General features: G+C 37.0%; 3 protein-coding genes and 1 pseudogene across 9 annotated transcripts in view; 1 reads left to right on the top strand and 3 right to left on the bottom strand.

The window, feature by feature from the left end:
- The window catches only part of LOC105048541 (1,4-alpha-glucan-branching enzyme 3, chloroplastic/amyloplastic), a 50,167-nt gene extending 37,866 nt beyond the window's left edge, over positions 1-12,301 (top strand). The window contains exons 15-21 of one of the 3 annotated variants that reach the window (XM_010927873.4): positions 1,108-1,185; positions 1,357-1,467; positions 10,307-10,387; positions 11,196-11,300; positions 11,510-11,595; positions 11,714-11,768; positions 11,965-12,301. In XM_010927873.4, the coding sequence (XP_010926175.1) occupies positions 1,108-1,185; positions 1,357-1,467; positions 10,307-10,387; positions 11,196-11,300; positions 11,510-11,595; positions 11,714-11,768; positions 11,965-11,997 (549 nt within the window). In that variant the 3' untranslated portion in view covers positions 11,998-12,301. The remainder of the gene's footprint in view (positions 1-1,107; positions 1,186-1,356; positions 1,468-10,306; positions 10,388-11,195; positions 11,301-11,509; positions 11,596-11,713; positions 11,769-11,964) is intronic. The other 2 variants (XM_010927874.4, XM_029265544.2) reach the window with 2 other exon arrangements.
- On the bottom strand, positions 2,661-5,357 carry LOC140859044 (uncharacterized). The gene has a single exon (XM_073260208.1). It carries the CDS (start codon positions 4,628-4,630, stop codon positions 3,821-3,823), a length of 810 nt encoding a protein of 269 aa, XP_073116309.1. The 5' UTR covers positions 4,631-5,357; the 3' UTR covers positions 2,661-3,820.
- Positions 5,376-7,402, bottom strand: LOC140859045 (uncharacterized; annotated as a pseudogene).
- A 1,219-nt stretch (positions 12,302-13,520) lies between the features above and the next one.
- LOC105048540 (ribonuclease 3-like protein 2) lies at positions 13,521-19,289 on the bottom strand. 5 transcript variants are annotated; one of them, XM_010927871.4, is made up of 5 exons: positions 18,765-19,289; positions 18,520-18,687; positions 18,050-18,423; positions 14,082-14,132; positions 13,521-13,972 (listed from the first exon to the last, which is right to left on the bottom strand). In XM_010927871.4, exons 1-4 carry the CDS (start codon positions 19,272-19,274, stop codon positions 14,096-14,098), a joined length of 1,089 nt encoding a protein of 362 aa, XP_010926173.2. In that variant the 5' UTR covers positions 19,275-19,289; the 3' UTR covers positions 13,521-13,972; positions 14,082-14,095. The 5 variants fall into 5 exon arrangements, with proteins under 5 accessions (XP_010926173.2, XP_010926170.2, XP_010926174.2 ...); XM_010927872.4 differs by having other exon boundaries at positions 13,833-13,972; positions 14,088-14,132; XM_073260207.1 differs by lacking the exons at positions 13,521-13,972; positions 14,082-14,132 and adding exons at positions 14,141-15,224; positions 15,326-15,438.
- Between the last annotated feature and the right edge of the window lie 1,723 nt (positions 19,290-21,012).

Below are 21,012 nucleotides of genomic sequence, written 5' to 3'. Positions count from 1 at the left end.
AGTAATGTGTTAAAACGAATTCAGCCAAACAAGAAAGGCTGATTGCTAAGTAACATGGAATTTTCTACACCTCTATAGAAAAAAGGGAAAAAGGGGGCATACAGGAACAAGTCCATATGTATGTATGCATTTATGTTTGTGTGTAGGAATGCATGTGTTTATGTGTTCTGACATGGTCCTGAAGACCTGAACTATAAGCTTGGACCAAGAAATTGAAGAAGAAGATGATTCCATGGACTAGAAACATCATGTCAACCACCATGGTCAATTTGAGTTCTAGACTTGGGCACCAAAATACGAAGAAACCCAGCCAATCCGACCCAATAAACATCGGTTTCGGTCGGTTGAAAGACATAAATCGGATGGAATCGGGTTGGGGTTTGTTAAAAATCGGTTATTTACGGTCGGGTTCGGTTTCTACACTTTTAATCCATATGAAACCGAACCCAACCGATTTAATATTTCATAAACTCACTTTCATTTTGGGACGGCGTTATTTAGACTTCAATACTTTGTTTAGACTTCATTCTAAAGGTTTAGGCCTGTTTTGTATTAAATTGACAAAAAAAAAGCAAATAAGCTTACGTGGGGTAATATTGGACTTAAAATCAACATTGGGTCAATATTGAAGTCCAAACCGACGCAACCCATCCAAACCTGCTACAAACCATTCACTTCAGTTTCAAACGGTTTATACGTGATAAACGGTCGGCAGCGGGTTGAATTTTTGTCAATCCGTGTGGGTTCGGTCGGATGAAATTTTTTTCTCAACCTGACCGAACCTGGCCTGTGCTCAGCCCTATCTAAAGCTCTGATTTTATTCCTCTCTTGGCAGATAAAATTTTCAACTCCTACTTTTCATGTCATCGAGATAATATCATTGACTGCTGGCTGAAACTTGTCTATAAAGATGTGGTAGCAAAGAAAAATTTATCAAATGCTATTCTAAAACACTACTTTCAGTTCCCTCATTTTCTATGCTATGAGTTGTATTTTGTATTTATTGTTTAGTAATTATCTTAAAAATGAACCTTATCAAAATCCAAGTTTGTTTGTTGAAAGTACAATTAGAGATTTTCTCAGTATTATTTCTTTTTCATGTTTCAGATGATCAAATTAATTACATTTACAATTAGTGGGTGTGCATACCTCAATTTTATGGGCAATGAATTTGGACATCCATATGTAAGTTTATTATTGTTGTTGTTATTGTCGTCCATTTCTCATTCTGCATGGATTCCTTTTTAGGTTGTTTTTGTTTATCCCTTTTCATTCTTTGGTTGAATATATATTTCAATTTATCTTGATTTGGAATCAAGGTAATGAGGCTTTTGCATTTTGTTATTATTTTACCAGAAAGTTGAATTTCCTATGGCAAGCAACAACTATTCATTTAATTTTGCAAATCGTCGATGGGATTTGTTGACAGAAAAAGGAGTGCATAGTGATCTTTTTAACTTTGATACGGTATGGATTTTCATCTCATTGTCCATTATATTCTGGTGCTTTTATAACATAGCATATAGCATAATAATGGAAAAGTATTATATGAAAACAGTATTTCATTTAAATATAGGTAATATGATCTGTATTGGAATAAAATAAAGGGATCTATTCTAGTTAATGTTTTGGAATGTTTTATTTTTTTTAATAGAATATTGAAACAAGTAGAAAAACATTGAGAAAAGAGACATATAACTGAATATAGTTTTTTTTTTTTAATTTTTCAAACGTTAATGGAGAAATGTAGAGAAAAGAGACAAGATCTTTGTATGATTCTTATTGATTTAAAAAGCATATGAAAGTCCTTAGAGAAGTGTTATAGTGAGTGTTAAAAAAGAAAGGAGTTTTCATTAGAGATATTCATGTGATTGAGGACATAGACAATGGAGCAGTTTCTTGTGGAGAATTATTGGTGGTAATACTAGCGAGTTTCGAATCACAGTAGGTTTACACTATGGATCTGCTCTAAGTCCTTTTCGCGTTATTTAAGACAACAATATCCTTAGTGCATGCTGTTTATGGATTATATAATTTAGTGGATGAATTTATGATCAAGGTTAACATAAGTTAGAATTATGGAAGGGTGCATTAGAATCTATAAGTTAAATAGGATCAAGATGAAATAATAGAATGCATTTTTAGTAAAATTGGAAATAGTGATGAAGGTGGAGTAAGAATTGAGGATCATGAAGTTTTAAGAATGATCATCTTTTGGTATCGAGGATCGGTTGTTCGTTAGGAAAGGAAGACTGAAGAGGACATTATCCATGGGATTAAACCTGGTTGAATAAAATGGAGAAGTGCAATGGGTATGTTGTTGTAGGATATTTGCCAACTTGAAGGAAAAAATTTATAAAATAGCCATACAACCAGGTATACTTTATGGTATAGAATGTTGGCAGTTAGAAAACATATGCACAAGATTAATGTGGCTGAAATGAGAAAGTTGAGATGGATATGTCATAATCCAAGAAAGAGTGAGAAATGAAGTCAGTCATAAAAGGTAGATGTAGCACTAATCAAGAACAAATTGAGAGGATGAATTAGATAGTTTGAACATGCACAATGTAGGTCAAGAGATGCGCTACTACAAAAGAGTGATTTGATACATGTTGAAGAAAAGCAGGGTAGAGATAGACCTATAGTCACATGGGATGAAGTAGTTAGGAAGGACTTGAAGTCTTTACATTTTTAATAAAATATGGCCTAAACAGAGGAATTGAGGAAAGGGATTCATGTAGCTGACTCTTATATTTCCATTAAGACTAAATTGAGTTGAGTTGAGCTTTGGGATTAGGGCTTAGTTGAATGAGTTGTATTCTATTTGTTTTAATAAGTTTTGTTGAGAATAGTCAATTTCATTTAGTAGAAATGCTTGCATCATATATTATTGTTAATTGTTAGTTTCTTTGTCATTTATGTTATGGCAAGATAGCGTATAAATATTTCAAGAAATTCTAAATATGGTAGAATTTCCTATAAATATGGTTAAAGCCAACTTAGATTTGGGATGTTGGTTCATTTGGATTTTTGGTTATCATGAAGCTTTTTAAGGCATCTTAATTGATGATAAACCTTTTTTAAAAGTAATTGCTTTTGTGTAGTTACATAGCTTTTCAGATCCTGTTTGACCGTATGGTGCCATGGCCTTTCACACTTTGCAATATTGCACACAAAAGCTCATTTGGTATTTGCTTTGGTAATAGTTCCTTTGCTTTGAGAGTTGAGATACAATCCATCCTTTGTTTGCTCATATTCAGTTGGTAACTTTCCATCTTGCAAAGGACTGCAAACTTATCCAACATAACTAAACGTCTCCTTCCAATGAAATGAGAGAAGATGGTCTACCCACAAGCCATGGAGTCAACTTGAAAACTTACGGCCCATTGATCCTAATGGTTGGGACCAAGGTTTGCTGTACCGGTACCGGACGGCGTGCCGGTGCCGGATCGGTACGGTATGGTACCAGTACCGTACCGTATCGACACGGTACGCCCAGGCGTACCGGTCCGATATCGGTACACAATTATTTTTTATTTTTATTTTTTTTAGATTTTTAAAGTTAATAATTGATAAATACAACCTCAATATGGCATTATATTGCATATTATTGACATATTTGGATTCAATTTGGAGTTAGATTGTGGTACAAAGACTCTTGATCCAAAATTTCAAACATATATTTATTTACATTATATTTCAACTATGTCATCTTAAAACTAAAGAAAAAATATATAAAATACGCATTAAAATGTATCTAAATATTTAAGTACAAAGCACAATAACTGATGTACGAACCTTAAGATGTACTCTGCATTTAATTTCTTGTCGAGTGTCTGTCACGCTCATAGATATTTGGATCATCAACATAGTCTGAAGGGACATCAGTCCAACCCTCTAGCCAAGCTGCACCGTACTCTCGAATATTCATCATCCCATAAGGCATCCTCTCTGGATTGTAAGACATCTCAGACTTTTCGCTAAAATTCTGACTCTGAGAAGTATCCTCAAGATGATGGTACGGTTGTGAAGGAGCCCATCCAAATATGTCGGTAGCAAAATCTGATCCGTAAGATGCTCCAGGCTGCATAGGGTAGTAACCACTAGAAGATGCCTCGGATGCACCATATGCATATGGATCATAAGATGGCTGTGGATAATAGGATCCATAATACGAGGATGATCCAGATACATCCATGGACCCTACTCCACGTGCAAGATCATCCGCAGTTGCATCATGTGCTGGACGACCTCTAAGAGCCCGTCGTCTATATGAAATCGGCACCCCACGATCTCTATCGACTCGTCCACCATGATTCCTATCCTGTGTGACATGCGTAAACTGAGACTCACCGGTGAATCGAATATCACCCTGTGGCTGTCTCATAAACGGTGGTCTCCTGTCCTCCAGTTCCTCCCTGATCATCAGATCCATGGCTACTACTACCAGTATCATCATCACTCTCCTTGGTGTCCGTATCTGAATCAGATAGCTCCTGTACTCTCGAGAGTGGTGCACGTGCAACTGTCTTTTCCTTCCCCCCCTTGTGCCCCTCTGTGACTGAGTTTCTTGTGATTGGGAGGATGGATGCCTTCTTGCTGACTGCCGAGAGGAACGTCTATACATCTCTCGCTCGAATCTCTGGGAAGATGTATCGGATAGCGAGTCATGTGATGAATGAGTCCCTTGTGTCCCCTCAGACTGTGGCTGATCAGCTGAAATCCTATGTGGAATATTTTTTTCTGCCCATTGCCCTGGATCCACCCTGATCTCCCTTGCCACCACACTGGCTGGTTGTGGAGGGGATCCTGGCTCATCAAGCTCTGGCTCCTGCTGCTGACCTGCAAGCCATCCGATGATCGGATCGTCATCCTCGTCGGTATAATCATCCAGCGTCGGACTAGTGTACTTCAACTGAACTTCCTCCTGAATACATTTTAGCTTCAACCTCAGATTGTAGTGAACATATACAAGATCGTCAAGACATTTTTGTGTCAGACGATTTCTCTGTTTACTGTGGATAAAGGCGAAAATGGATCAATTACGCTCACAGCCACTAGCAGAGACCATCTGAGAAAGAATATGGACAGTCATATGTCTCAAATTTTCTACTGACATTCCAAAATGAATCCATCATTCAGCTACAAAAGCAAAATTACATATCAAATTTGATGATATTATTAAACAAAATTACATATCAATCTACATTGCTCATTATTGATATGTAATTTACCTGGATTCATCTGCTTTTTGCTTACGACAGCTGATGGGACTCCAAAACTGTCTGATCCCTCTCTAAACTGTTTCGTCTGAAATAAAATATATTTATTATTTATAAATATATCAGATCGAATTCAGTTGAATAATTACATCTGTTTTAAACTAGCATACCTCTTGCAGACACAATGACGTGATTTCTGGATCGGGCACCATCTTATATATGACATTGTGAAGAGCAGCAAGAAGCTCGCTATCCATATCTATCCCCGGAATAGTATACTGAAATTTCGGATTCAAGTAATAAGCTGCAGATAAATTTCAAGACTGATTAAGCATAATTTTATTTTCATGCTTTGAAAAAATATTTTAAAACATTCTTGAATCCAAACTTACCGGCTAGATGCAAATCTCTGCCCATCTGATAGTCCCAACGACGCTCAATAATGTTAATGAATTCTTGAGCATGCTTGGGATCATTCTCACTGATCTGTTTCTTTACCCTCTCCATTATGTAATATAGGAAGCCCATCTGGTGGTATCTCTCGTTGTCCACGGCGCAAAGCACCTCATATAAAGGCTTGATAGCCTTCACTATCTTCTCAGCTCGCTGTCAAAATGACTGACTCGTCACCAAGTTCTCCACATGACTTCCATCAGTGCCGGCCCTCGCATATCTGCTCTCCTGCCACTCGGCACTGACAAACATCTGACGTAAGGCTGTTTTCTTCTGAAGAAGACTATCAAGTGCTATGTAGTTGGTAGCAAATCGTGTGATATCCGGTCGTAAGATCTCCCCCCCAGTATACGTCCGCATCAATGAAAGAACCCATGTGTGGTTGTAGATGAATCTAGTAATGGTCTGGGCAATCTCCACTACTTGCTGCACCCTGCGAATCTTTCCGATATCCATCAATATAAGATTAATGCAATGTGCAGCACATGGGGTCCAGTATATCTGCGGTCGCTGCTCCATCAGCAACTCTCCGGCAGCCTTATATTGTGGTCCGTTATCTGTGATGATCTGCACGACATGCTGCTCACCCACTGAATCAATCATCTTTTCCATCAGACCAAGGATATATGTGGCATCGTGCATCTTATCTGAAGCATCGATTGATTTATGAAAAAATATTTTTCCATCACAGTATGTCAAAAAATTAATGATGCTCCGCCTAGTAGGACCTATCCAACCATCACACATCACTGTCAGACCGTATGTAGGCCATTTATTTTTATAAGAAGCAATCCATCTCTGCAGATCCTCCTTATTGCTGTCAAGAAGCTGACCATAAATGTCCTTAGGTCCTGGAGGATCTACACCCTGGCCGGCAGCCTCTATGGCTGAAATAGCAGATCGATAGTAAGGATTGACTGCTGCATTTGCTGGAATATGGCTGAAATGAAACCATGATCCAATAGCTCGCCATTCTTATTTTTTTTCAGCATACTGTCAATTCTCTGTTGCTTTGAATCCTTGCTGGGCAAAGCATGTGGATCCAAATCCTGAATGCTGGCTCCTGCTGGAATATTTCTGGAGGATCTCCTCCTACTACCAAAAGCTCCCAACAAAGAAGACATGCTGCGTCTGCTCCCTCTACCACCAGGCTCTCTGACTGAGGTAGTCCTTCTTAACTCGAATTCTCTCCTACCAGTCGCTGATTCAGATCCTGATTCGTAGTATGATGGTCCGAATCGCTCTCTGTACCGGGCCATCTTTTTCTGCTGGTACTGATCCGCCAAGCTTGCCGGAATGGCAGCCTCAATCTGTGCCTCATCATCTGGAGCAGAAGCCTCTTCTGACTCTCTAGAGTGATAAGAAGGTGGCTTTGCAGCTCGACGGTCTACTTCGATCTTTTTCTGCTTTGCCCTTTCCTTCGCTGCTTTCAAATCAGCAAAGTGCTTTTTCATCAATTGTCGGACCTCTTGTGGATATTTCCGACACATGGACACATCAGGATAACCACCAGCCAGATGCTGCTTCAATCTAGTCACCCTTCCTCTCTTGAACTCTGTGTTGCACCATTTGCATCTCCAATGATGCTGAGCCGAGAGCATCTCGCCATGATTCCAACCGATGTCACGCTCTGGATCTTTCTTCTTACTCATTTCTGCAGGTATAACAAAATACTAATTATTTCGAATTATCTGTAATATAATACTAATTACATATATTTTTTATTTGATAATATTTTTTACTATTTAAATATTTACAAAAAAAATTTCAGAAAAATCTCAAGTTAGATTCAAATATTTCAATTGTTTTGAATCATTCTAAACATTATTCTCAATTTCAAAACTAAATCTGATTTTTTATTTTTTTAATTTTTTTAATAATTTTTATATAAATAAATATATACTATAAAATAACTGATTAATTAAAGTGAACGAACGTCATGCTCTAAATTTTTTTCTTATAAATATATGCAAGTACAATAAAACACGATAGTTTAACGATAATTAAAATAATTATATATAATTTTAAAATAATTTTAATAATTATTTTAAAATTTATAAATTTAAAATAAATATGTTATATACTTCAAATAATATTTTTAAATTAACTAAAATATAACACTATTTTTATATATTTTTTATTTTATAATTAAATTTTTTAATTTAAATAATTAAAAAAATAATTTTTTTATTTCAAATATTTAAAAAAATTTGAAATTAGATTTAAGTAGCTTGAATCATTCTAAACATAATTCTCAAACTCTGATTTTTTTTCTCTAAAATTTATTTTTTTTTAATTTTTAAATAAATAAATATTTAAAAATATTTAAAAAATATATAATTAACAAAAATTAACAATTTTGGTGTCATCGTGTAGATCTTCCAAAAATCTATCACATATAATTAAATCATACCAAAATCATAAAATTTTGGCATGATTTTCTCTTATTTTCATTCTTTCTCATTTTTATCCTATTTTTAACAACAAAACTTAAAAAAAAAATATTTACTAAGAAAATAACATATTATCTTACCTCCGGCCAAAGATCAGCCTCTCCTCGAACCACTCCTACAATTTGACGGAGTTTTTTCCTTTTTTTCTAATTTTTCGGAGGTCTCAACGGTTTCGTTGAGACCTTCATAAACTTCGAATCCTCGGGAGTTCTCTGAGAAGTTCTCAGAGAACTCTTAAGACTCAATGATTTAAGTCTCCGACCCCACCCCCCTCCCCCCTCCCCACTCCCCACTGTATTCATGTGGGCATGTTGGTACAGTTCGGTTCACGCCGAACCGGACCGAACCGATCCATACCGCCCGGTTTTGAGCGGTATGGATGCGAACCGAACCGAACCGAGCGGTTCGGGGCGGTTCGGGAAAAATTTCGAAAAAAGGGTCCGAACCGGACCGGTAAATTGCCGGTCCGGCTCGGTACTCCTCGTACCGGGTGGTTCAGTCCGGTACGGCGAACCCTGGTTGGGACCATATATGAGGAGAGCAGCCTCTAATTCAATAAAAACAAGTTCTCCTTTGTTATCTTCACCTCCCTGGTTATGTATCAAATTTCCTGATTGAGATGCCAATGATAGCAGCTTTACCAAGGGGCAGAGTTCATGGTACAGCAGACATCGCCTGATTAATAATCTGATGCTTTAAATTTGCTGAACATTACCTTCTGACTCTGTGTTCTTATTTCTAGTGTGCAAGGTCAGAGCTGAAAATTTTTTGCTTGCATGCTGAAAAATCTGGTTTAGACATCTGAAATGCTACATAAGCTGTATACATTTCTGCCCCAAAGTTTCGTTGTAGATCCTGCTAGCTTCCATGTGCAAGCTGAAATAGTAGATGTTGCATGGTTTAAATGTCTTACTGGCATATTTCATATTTTTGTTCAGACAATCTCAACTCCCTTTGAATTGCTTTTATGCCGCTAATCTCCCAGTAATAGTTCTGGATGCTGCAACTGCATGCTTCTGCATGTTAATTTTGCTTAATGTTGTTAACTCATTTTGTATTGTTGAATGTGATAAGTTGAATATCAATATTTAAGAAATATTTCATGTAAAATTTTTACCTAAACTTCTGATCAGAACAATATAATAGTGGGAGTTGGCATGTACTTATTCAAGGTTGCAACATAACTCCAGTGAGGGGGGTGCAAATGCGAATGCCATTTCTATTCCGCAATATGACATTTTAGATTTAACTCTCAAATTCTTGAATCTCTTTTAGAGCTACCTGTTAAATTCTTCAATTTCTCTTCAATATGAGGATTCATGAGGTTGGCTACAAGACTATTTACTTACCAAGAGGCATGCTGTAACAAGTATTTCCCGTTATTGACCCAATATCTCATTGACATACAAGTGCCAAAAAGTATAACTGTTCTCATTAAGCCATGTATGTGCATGCTTATGTATGTATGTTTGTAAACCATTCTCGTTGGGCAGTACACAGGTTTTATATAAACCACACTGATTTTAAAAATAATGAAAGCATCACAAAAACATAAATAAAATGCATTTGCTAAAATAAATGTACTTATTGAGCCTACCATGCTACTACCTCTAACAACTAAAATAGTTGCTGTCTGCACTTCATTGATTACTTTTTTCCTAATTTGCTGGTTCTATTTTGTCTGTTGTCCATCCAATTTTTGCTGTATCCATCATAATTTTGTTGTCATCAATTGCATGCAGTTGGCAGACCTCTGTACAATCTTAATGTTCATCATGTTTTAGTACATAGTGCTCAAGGTTCATGATATGTTCTTCTACAGCAACCTTGGCAAAAAGATTCATGTGGATGCTGTGTGTGTTGTATGGTCATCAAGTACCTCTGACATTATATGGATATATGAGCCATACAAGCTCTATTTTGTTGAATATATCAAAATAATATGGATCATGTAGGCAAATTGACCAGGTATAGAACCACCAAAGGGTGGCTCTTTGGCTCGGGATACAGTAAAAGACACGGTTTATACCACAAAGCAAATCCTTAATATATGAGAGTACAAATGAGTTCATGTTTATATACAATTATTTTTATTCATAGTTTGTCATGGATGATCTCGGATTAAGGATTAATTAGAAACCCTAATTAAACTTGTTATTTTATCTTCTTTTGCAGGACATGATGAGGCTAGATGAAAATGAACAAATACTTTCGAGAAGTCTGTCAAAGGTTCACCATGTGAATGACTCTAGTATGGTATGGTGTTTCACCATTTCTATCTGTTTTACCATTATAGATAGCCATCAAGAGACATTTTCTATGCATCGATCATCAGCTGGAATTAGGTCCTTGTGATTCATGTTTTTGAGAGACTGAATCATCAATTAGAGGCTTGTGTGAGAAGTATATGAGAAATGAACCATCATGGCTAGATGGCAACATAAATTTTAGCAATTCCTTCATGAATGGGACCATAAAGATATGATATGGAGTTGATGATGCAGAGGTGATTGGGATGCCTCCAGTGTTGTTTTGAGAAGCAAAACAATATCAAAGTATGGGAGATTGAAACTCGAGGAGGTTTCATAGTTGATTCAATATCTCATCATTAAATCAAGTGACAAATCATTTAGGGAACTCTTGCCTTATGATTATGAGCTAGCTAGCATGCTAATGGAACACGTGGGTTCTTTATATGGGCTATATCTGACAGTCTTTCCAGTGCCACATGTGATATGCCCTACCATGTGGAGCATGATATTTCCTTTCTAATGCAATGCATTCCATAAATCCTTGGTACAAGTTTCTACCAAGTAGAAGGGTAAAATGCTCATGGATGTTATGGTTTTTTTTTTTAAACTTTTTATAACATATAATGCCAATGCTACAAAGTTTATGTTTTCTAAGAGTGCAAGTAAACACCAAAATTATTTTACACAATTAAATTATTAGAAAGGAAGCAGACTTCTTTTTTTTTTTTGATGTCCGCACTAATTTATAACCAGCTGGACAAATTTTATATTAAAGATACTAAAAGAATCTGAATTACATATTTTCTGTGCAGGTTATATCCTACATGAGAGGACCACTCCTTTTCATATTCAATTTTCATCCAGAAATCTCATATGAAACATATCGTATTGGGGTAGAAGAAGCTGGGGAATATCAGGTATATCACCTCATCATTCTAATTGTCTCTTTCCCCTGGCAAATGCATTTTCTTAGTCATATATCTTTTTTCTGGTTTACTCATGCATATGTTGTCTTCAGAACATGTAGAGCATTATTTCTTCTCTGTAGGGGTCCTAGATGTTAAAAACAATCCAAATAGGTTAGTTTTTGTTAGGTTGCATTTACATGTACCTGGATTTGGCACAGATAATATTCAACACTGATGAAATCAGCTATGGTGGACGAGGTGAGCTTAAGAGCAATCAGTATCTTCGAAGAACAAGTACCAAAAGGTGCTCTTCCATATATAACTCTCCAGATTATGATATTTTGGTGTATTTTATGTCAATATGTCTTTGCATTGAGCAAAAAATTTTGATTGTTTCTGCCATTTTTTGAATATTTCTGCAGGAGTGATGGTTGTCGGAACTCCTTGGAGGTGGCATTGCCTTCTAGAAGTGCTCAGGTAGGCAATAACAAGTAGAAGTAATTTTGGCAATCATAAAAGAAACATGTAGAAGAAATTTTGTCAATCATAAAAAAAGAAACGTGTAGAAGAAATTTTGTCAATCATAAAAATAAACATGGAGACGAAATTCTAATTTTTGCAATAGCTTCATTCCAATATGCATACAGTTCTTCTAATTACCATATATTATCAGGTATACAAATTGGTGCGAATTTTGAGACTATGAATGGTGCTGCCACTTGCAGAAGTTATGATAATAAATTTGGGTTTACTAATGGAAATTGGTATGAGATCAACAATTCTGGGAGCTTTCAAAGACTGCATCTATAGTGCATGTCACGAAGCTGCAGTTATGTTTGTGTTCAAAGGTTTTTAAGAGCTTCGAACAAACTATGCATCAGCTGGAATTAAGCAGAGGATTACTACTTCGCATGATGATGTCGTGCATAAATGCAGTTTCTGGGTTCTTTGCAGCACCACGTCATATGCAGCAAAACAAACCAGAACGAAGGCCTACCTGGTTCAAGCAATAATGGTTATTATTTTTACTGTGGGGGGAGGGGGGGGAGGGGTGGTGTTGTGCGCGCGGGGGAGAGAGAGATTGTACAGTGATTTATATGTTTGTGTTGTACATACTTGAGCACATCAGAGATTGTACCTGGCATTCATTGTGAGGTTTTATAGGATATTTTGTATTTTGACTTTTTAGATTGTACTCATGCTAGAATGATGCTATTGCTTGTTTGTATTCTCCTCCCCAAAAAAAATTTAAAATTAATACAGTGAATGAGGTTCTATCTGTTTAAAAGACATTATGTGTGTGTGTAGGTGTGTGTGCGTGCGTGCATGTGCGGGCAGGCAGGCGTGTAATGATTTTGGACTTTTTATAATAAGAGTGATCAAGATCCATTTTCTAATTATTTTTATTCTGAAGGCACATGTTTGTTAGGCAATCAGTTGGGACCTTCCAGTTTGGTGCCCTACAATTTAGGATTCATCCATACGTATGGTCTCTTTTTATGAGATTTAAGCAACATTGGCATGATAATGAAATAAATAGCAAGGGTCATTACTCAGTGGAGTGGTAAGAGGCTCCGACTGATAAGGACAATGGCAATGTTGGATCCTAGGACAACTGCTTTATGCACCAGAGAAAAAAGAAAAAAAGCTCTTCAGGATCTTGGATGGCTGAGATTGTAACTGGCCGGTGTGTTTTTTTAAATAAAATAAACCCAACAAAGTTTTAGGCAATCTGCACCTTAAGAGCTTTGTGTTATCAATATCATTAGTAAGGACATCAGAATTTATTTTCAGTAGGAGCAACCAAAAACCAACACTTATTACTATCCATCCCGGCTAATAGTCTACGGATTACAGATTTTACCAGCATAAAGTTTGGACATTAACCTTTTAGAGGGACAAATAGATGGACGTGGTTTAAGATGTAGGTGACTTGAGAAATAGACTTTTGAAGTGCTTGTATGGAAGCACCGTGACGGTTCCCCAGAGTTTGGTGTTTCATAGTATCATAGACGGCTGTAATGTCTCTGTATTTTCATGGTACTATAGATGATCGTAAAGCTAGAAAAGCTCTGCGAAAACAATGTTTTCGGAAAACATTGCCTCATAATTGTCAGCATTAGATATATATTAAACTAACTTCACCTTCATTAGCAGGCCCTACAAAAAGAACCCACAATGATGATTTGTGTGGAACCAACGGCAGAGGATTGAGCACTCATAAGCATGGAGTCTTAACTAGCGAACTTCTCAAAAAGCACATCAAGTCAAATGGATCAATCCAAGGTACCAATTTTACCAGTTCCAACAACCACACACCAGCAAGGGATAGCCAAGGGCTGTATATGGTTCCCCAAGAACATACGGCCAATAAATATTACAACCCCCATAAAATAATAATACTGACAAACAGTGACCTGCATTAAAATTTAAACTAAAAAGTTACTAATAGAAAAAAAGTTAACTTGGTTTCTGTAATGGAGCTTTTGATGGGTGGAGGTGTGTCGGATTACTCAACACCAATCAGTATTTCGGAAAGCATCTTACATGCTGCTGCATTCTCCGCATCCTTCACCCTTGACTTTGGGTCACTCAATGTCATAAAAGCATTGTCTGAAGTCTCAATTTGAACTGAACAAATGAATCTCTTGTCATGAGCAGGCCCATGTTCTCTCTCAATTCTGCAAATTTCAAAAACATGTCAGTGTAGTTAAATTTCTCAATCTACCCGCAATGCCAAAAGAATGTCATTTCTTAAAACAGGAACGATGAGTTCAATGATGTGATTACGAGTACAATGATGCTTATGTCCTCGTTCCCATGGTATCGACGCTGGAGATGCTACAAAACCACGAGAAAACTATACAATTTAAGCATTACCCACCTATTTTGAAGGGAAAAAAGAAACATATACAAAGATACGACACATATACATGATTGGAAAAACAGAAAGAAGCCAATAGTTAATTCAGATATTATTGCAAAAGTATGTGTGTGTGTGTGTGGCGCCTTATTTTCAAGGGAAAAAAGAAACACATACAAAGATATGACACATACATGATTGGAAAAACAGAAAGAAGCCAATAGTTAATTCAGATATTATTGTAAAAGTATCTTTGTGTGCGTGCGCGTGAGAGAGAGAGAGAGAGGTCTTCATCTCATGTTAACAATTGTTCATACATATTTGACATTCCTCATTTTCCTCTTAGAATATTCTTTTTGTGTTACTGCATATCTATGCATATTCCAGTCAACGACTCGATTAGTTATGCAAGTTTCGACCTCATTCAACTTTTTTCTTTTTTTCATTTTTTTTTTTTTTTTGAGAGAGAGGGGAGAATCTCATTTGTTTTTTTTTATTTGTTCCCTTGAGCTTGATGTGTTTCCAAGAATCATATCCCCTTTTAAGATAATTCAAAATTTGTGTACCTAAATATTTGAGCAGATTGCAGTCACAGTTTCAATTTCATTTGTTTCGTCTTTAGTTTTCATTTTAGGTTTGCTTCCCATTTCTATGCACAAGATCTATGAAATATTCTTTAACAGTGTCATGTTCATTCCAAATGAAGAATTACATCTTGGAAAAATGGAGGATCCCAGATTTCTGCCAGGCGATCTTCTTAAAGGTCAGTACTGAAGTCACATGATTGTCCATTGAAATTTTCAGCCATTGACAATCCAAATCATAAAAAAACTTCATTCATCCAGAAGCAAATAAGCTTGCATGATCAAACTCTTAACACAAGGGATCAAACTCACTTGGTGCTAGGAACTGAAATTGCTTTGTCCAAGGAATCAAACTTACTCTGATATTAAACATTGCTGAAAAACTCCAACTTTTTTGATACTAAGTAATATAAGATGCCTTGAACTCTAATGCTAGCTAGAAAAGAATATGGACCAGGGATAACACAAAGGGGAGAACTGGAGGACCTGAGGGAAGAAGATGTGAGATTGCTCAAGCACAAAAAATGAGAATATTCCACCAAAAGATAAATTTTTATTTATTTCAAATTTCGATGATAAATCTGTACTATCATGCTCAATAAATGGTTATTCATATAAAGGAATCATCATTAAATCTCCATCTTCATAATCTTGAGCTCTTTCCTCGATGTTGGAGGAACTTTGTCTTGGCACGAGTATCCTAACAACTCAGCAAGCACAATCCAAACTGAATAAGTAGCTTTAAACAGTGCAAAACAGAAGAGAAAGCAATGAAATCGTAATGATACGAATGATGAGTTCCAAAACAAACGTTCAGTTTGATAATTGGTGTCCCGTAAATGTGACATGCAACTGCAAAGCCTAAAGATTACATGGGTTCATATCTTTTGATTTTCTGTTATGTTTCTGTAAACTGGGAACAATTTAGAAGTTTAAATATTTTAGCTTATGTTCATAAGACTTTTCTTTTATCTTAACTAGCTAGGTTTGCATTATCTTTAGATGAGGTATTGAATTGCATAGTGACATTTGCTAGTCTTAAAGCACTATTTGTAAGGATTGGCTGGGTTAGAAATTCAAAAATTCGCTTGTTTGTTTCCTAAAATAAGTTTTGTTGAGATTTCCACACCCTCCCCCTTGTTCTCCTTGATAATGCTGGGTGCACGTAAAACATTGTGTTTCATCTTTATTCTACCATAGATTTAATGATCTATTTTAAACAATAACATAGCATTTGCAAGCATGCAGATAATTTCAAACTCATCTTTCTTTGTTGATTTTATGGCTAAATGTGCAACAACTTCAAGTTCCTGTTATCATAAACAACTTCTGTTCCAAAAGAAATTAGTTCCAGAGTGTCCATGAAATTAGCTCATTTTGGCATATTTGCCGACAAGACCTTAGAGGAATTTATCAAAAGACAGGTGCATGCCCACAAATGTGTTTCTGATTGTCATTCTGCATATGCACAATGACTTTTGTGGTAGTCACAACTAAAAGTTAAAGTAACTTATCAAATAGTTATCCTCATTGCCATCACCTGGCAATTGATCTTCATTGAATATGATGATAATCAGGCCCTTTGTCCTTTGTATTCGGACAAATACCCTGAAACTTTTGCAAGAGTGTCCTTGTGGATTTGAATGGACAAAAAATAAAATAAAAATAAAAATAAAAACATTGTTTCTGCATCTCACTTACTAAAGTGGAAATATGCTACCATATGGAGTGTCGTTGCAACATTTCACAGTTACAAATATTACTTAAGAGCATGTCAATCAGATGGAGGCCTAAGGTCAGATTCAGAAATGTAATCCTACAACTACAGGAAACAATAACTAATCTATTATTGGTTCTGTGAAGGGAAGATATTTTTAAAATGGTGCAATAGCATCAAATTCAATAGACCTAAATTTGAGTCTTGACAGACATAAGGCTCGCCATTTGGGCATCTCTTTTGAAAGGAGAAAAACTCTTTACCGAATCATAATAAAGTTGTGCTTTACCCTTGGCATGCCTCACCATGAATTGCAAGCAAGAAATGGCAACTAGGACTGCTTAGAATAGTTTTTGTAGCAAATTATGCAAGAAAAATTTCAGTTTACTTGCTTTAAAGTTGGAAAAAAATATCGGTATTGTTTTCAAGTACATGTAGGATTTTCTATATTTTAATAGCAGAGTTTGTATGTTAAGAAGTGGGGGTGGAAGACATTAAGCCCTTTATAAGAAAACATTTTAGACTTTCCCACATGGTTGACATTTCTTCCTAATAAGTAAAATTATATTTTTTATATGCAATTATTTTTATTTGTCCCTTCATGCTATGTCTAAGATTTTATACACACAAAACAGGGTGCATTAAGACCGTCATCCAATAGCAAAAAGTATCCATTAAGCAACCTTCTTTCTTGATAGGTTCAAAGTCCTATTCTTTTTATATGCTTTATTTACTCCATTCTTTAATTCCACGCATAACAGTACAAGAGTACATGTACAAACTGATTCATTGAATGGAGATATAGTTAGGATCTTCACGATTTCAGTAATAAAGAGTCTCTAAATGTGAAATAGAAGTGGAAAACGCTAAGCAGTTTCAGTAAGGGTATTTTAGTAGTATATATGTGGTTGATGAAAGAAAGTATGATCAGCTTGCTTATTTTTCCTTTTAAGAGTATTATGGATAAAGATTGTAGCCTTCCCAGTCCCTTTGAAACCACATATCAGTTTTAAGGATCATATATTCATTTAGAAAGCAAAGGCACAGAGACAAAATCCATCAAAAATAGAAAAGAAATGCTAATTAATAAGACATGAATTAGCAACTGTCAATTTTAGAGTTTATGAAAGCCATCCTGCTCTTTCTGAAATTAAGTGTATACTTATAATGGAGGTATATTAACAATGTCCAAATGAACAAGTTTAAAAATTTGAACATATCACTCCCCAACAAAACGTCATTCTCACAGTTCTGCAGCAAAACAAATCTGAATCTGACTACACACCGCATGACGGAAGTGAAAGGAAGCTACTACGTAGAGAGTAGATAATGGTTATCAAAACCAGCAACAGATCAATAGATCAATCCATTGGCCGACATTATTTTAAGCCTGCTGCAACAATCAGAGAAGCCAAAGATGTTGCATGGAAGCCAACTCAAACACAATTCCAGATTTCATATCTTTCAAATGAAGTGAGAAACAGAAATTTTAACAAAAAAAAAATTGTCGAGCAAATATAACAGAAGCTCCCAGTCTAACAAAAAAACACGAGAAACAGAGCCAGACATAAGCTGAAGCAAGAGAGAAGCTTACTTGTAGACCGGCCTCGGCCAACGATTCTTGCTGCACAGCTCACTGAGCTTCTGCTTTGATCCTTCTACCTGCTCTCCTGCTTCATCCCCTCTCGGCAAACTCGGCTCCATATCCATATACTCCGCCTCGGGGCATAACAGTTTCTCCAGCGCATCCCTCGCAGCGTTGAGCTTCGCGATTATCTTCTGCTCGGATGACCCAATTCCAATGAGCTTGTCATCGACAAACACATTCATCACGTTCGTCTGTCCCTTCTTCCAGTTCTTGAAGTAGACGCTCTTCCCACGCTTCTGGCAGAGCTCGTAGAGTGTCGTCACCGGCTGCTCATCCAAAGTCTCCAACGTAATTATCGGCTCCAACATGCTCCTAATTACCTGCTCCCACTCCAACGATGACGGCATCCTAAGATCAAAGAAAAGCAAACAAGAGGCGAATGCAAAAGCAAAAACTTCCGGATTCCAGGAATTTACCCTCCAGAGCGTCTTAAGATTGAAATCGCAGTCGACGTAGACGGCGGCGGTGATGGACTCCACGATGTCGGCGAGAACTTTGGGGGCTTTGACGCTGCTGCCGCCGTGGTGCAGACATCCCAAGTCCTCATCCCTTTCTCTAAGAACCGATTGAGTGAACTCGTCCACCTGATTAGGAGATCAAGAATTAAGAAGATGTTCGCCTCTTTGTTTATGATAAATAATTCAGATGGATGGATGGATACAATCTGATCGAGCATGGGGGAGTTGCGGCGGACGAGGCGGTAGAGATCGTGGCGGACGGCGACGCGGGCGAGCTTCTCGGTGGAGATGTTCGCGGCGCGGAGGACGGTGAGCTGGCCGGGGCCAGCGCCCGGGTTGTTGAGGTAGACGTAGTTGGTGAATGCGAGACAAAGGGCGGCGTCCCCCAGGAACTCTAGGCGCTGGTACGACGGGTGCTCCGTGTCGGACGAGTGGGTCAAAGCCTCCTCCAGAAGCCTCGGGTCCCGGAACGAGTAAGCAAGCATGCGCTCCACCTTCGCCACCGCCGTGCGCATCCCCTCGTCGCCCGCGTCCACCAGAGGCGGCAAGGAGGAGGACGCAAAGTCGGCGCCGGCAGGGCCGAGCATCGTCCGCTTGTGATCGGCGAGGTTGGGGGCAGGGGCGATTTCGAATTGGGAACAGACCTTCCGTCGTCGGGAAAGCTGGATAACTACTTTCGGCAAAGTAAGTTGTTGATCAGCAGTATCAACCATATTCAGCACATATGTTCGAATCCTGCTGTCGTCAATCACATTGCATTCAGCACGGTATTTTATTTATTTATTGTATTTAAAACATTTTTATATCTTGATAAAGTGTTTTTTTTTTTTCCACATCAAAACATAAAAAAGTGTTTTTTTTTTTTTTTTTTTTGTGTGTGTGTGTGTTGGGTGGGGGGTTGTCTACGTTAATAAAGCGTTTTGAGTGCCGTGGGTAGCTTAAGAAAGAGATTTCCAAGTCGTCTTGAATGAAAATTACAAATCAAAGCCAGTTTTGAAGGAAAATGAAAATTTGGTGATCTCTCGACGATCCAGGATTGACCATTGGGTAACGGTATGCAATCTAAGCTTTTAATAATTAAGCATTGTGTAACCACAGCATCTTCTTTGCCAATAGCTATCCATACAGGTATGACTTGCCAATTGCTAGCGTCATAGTGGTAGATTCTTTCGAGGGTGTGAAGTTATATGCAGATATGTATTTTTCTAATGACTATTATCCGGATAACACTTGGATTATAAAATAATTTAGCTACATTATTTTGTAAATTGGAAGATGAACCTAAGATTTATTACTCATATTCTTTTATATTACGACTTCACAGATAAATTATTAAGATCTTTCTGATGTGCGAATATGTTACCGATCTTGACTCATACCGAAGAAGGAATATCTCGGATATTACTGGCCTAGTGAGCCCAACCTCAATAAGATAACATCACGATCTCAGTAGATTGAAATTTCTAACGACAGTTACGTCTAGAATTGATACCAAATAGCAATGATATGGATAAGACATCCGAAACTACCGGATCACTTATTCTTGCCGCATATAGTACACGAAGCATGATCTCCACGGATATGACCGCCACTCCTTGTAGAACTAGCTTTCGACTTCCCTCTATAAATAGAAAGAAGCATGCAACCTCATGTATACAAGCTCTCGAGCCTCTCCAGCTCACTCCTTTATTGATTCCTAACTTATTTGAGCATCAAAAAATCCCACTTGAACCAACTTTAGCCAAGAACTTTTTTTTTTCCAAGTCCATTATTTCTCTAGAGTACTTTCTTAGCACCACCGACCTCGATTCACCTCGGTGTCACTAACCTCAACTTCAGTCCGGGATTCAATAGTAATACCATCCATCTTTCTCATGATACCTTTTTATGCTTCGATATTTAATTTACACACTCACTGTGTATTGTCTCTCAGTGGTTGGAGCCTAATTTCCTCGTAGAGTATCCTTTCTACCCATATAAAATTAGGACTAGATGATTCAAAGACATGGCAAAAGAAAAAAATAATAGAATCTATCAAATCAAAGAGTAAAAGGATCTAATCTCCACTGAAGGACAAGAAGAAAGAGTCATTCATAATAACTAACAAGAAAAGATGTAAAACTCACTAATTAAAAGAAAAAAAAGATTTTAAGTTAGATATATGAAAGACTGATCAGATTCCGCCAATCTTTTAGTTGGAAATTGGTTGAAGATTATAGTATCACTGCTTAGGTTAGGTTTTGTTATAGATAAAAATAACAAGAAGTTAGAGTTTGTTGGTATATTAACATAAGAAGGGGTATTTTAGAAATAAAAAATAAGGCCTCCAGCTAATGGGAAACTAATTAACCCATCTTTCAAATGGGTAAGTTTTTCTGTCCATTGTGTTGGTAAATGTTGCCTATAGAAACCTAATTTAGCAATCTCACTTTTTTGACCAAAACATAAAAA

The sequence above is a fragment of the Elaeis guineensis genome, chromosome 7 (genome assembly GCF_000442705.2).
Source record: "Elaeis guineensis isolate ETL-2024a chromosome 7, EG11, whole genome shotgun sequence".
NCBI classification, from domain to species: Eukaryota; Viridiplantae; Streptophyta; class Magnoliopsida; order Arecales; family Arecaceae; genus Elaeis; species Elaeis guineensis.
The sequence above is the reverse complement of the archived record's forward strand: the minus strand, read 5'-3'. Positions and strand labels throughout refer to the sequence as shown.

Coding starts and splice junctions, on each gene's coding strand:
- LOC140859044 (XM_073260208.1), bottom strand. CDS start 4,630: ATGTATAGACGTTCCTCTCGGCAGTCAGCAAGAAGGCATCCATCCTCC.
- LOC105048540 (XM_010927868.4), bottom strand. CDS start 19,274: ATGGTTGATACTGCTGATCAACAACTTACTTTGCCGAAAGTAGTTATC. Junction 18,688..18,764: donor CCCCCATGCTCGATCAGATT/GTATCCATCCAT, acceptor TCTCCTAATCAG/GTGGACGAGTTCACTCAATC. Junction 13,973..18,049: donor TGGCCGAGGCCGGTCTACAA/GTAAGCTTCTCT, acceptor TGAAATTTGCAG/AATTGAGAGAGAACATGGGC.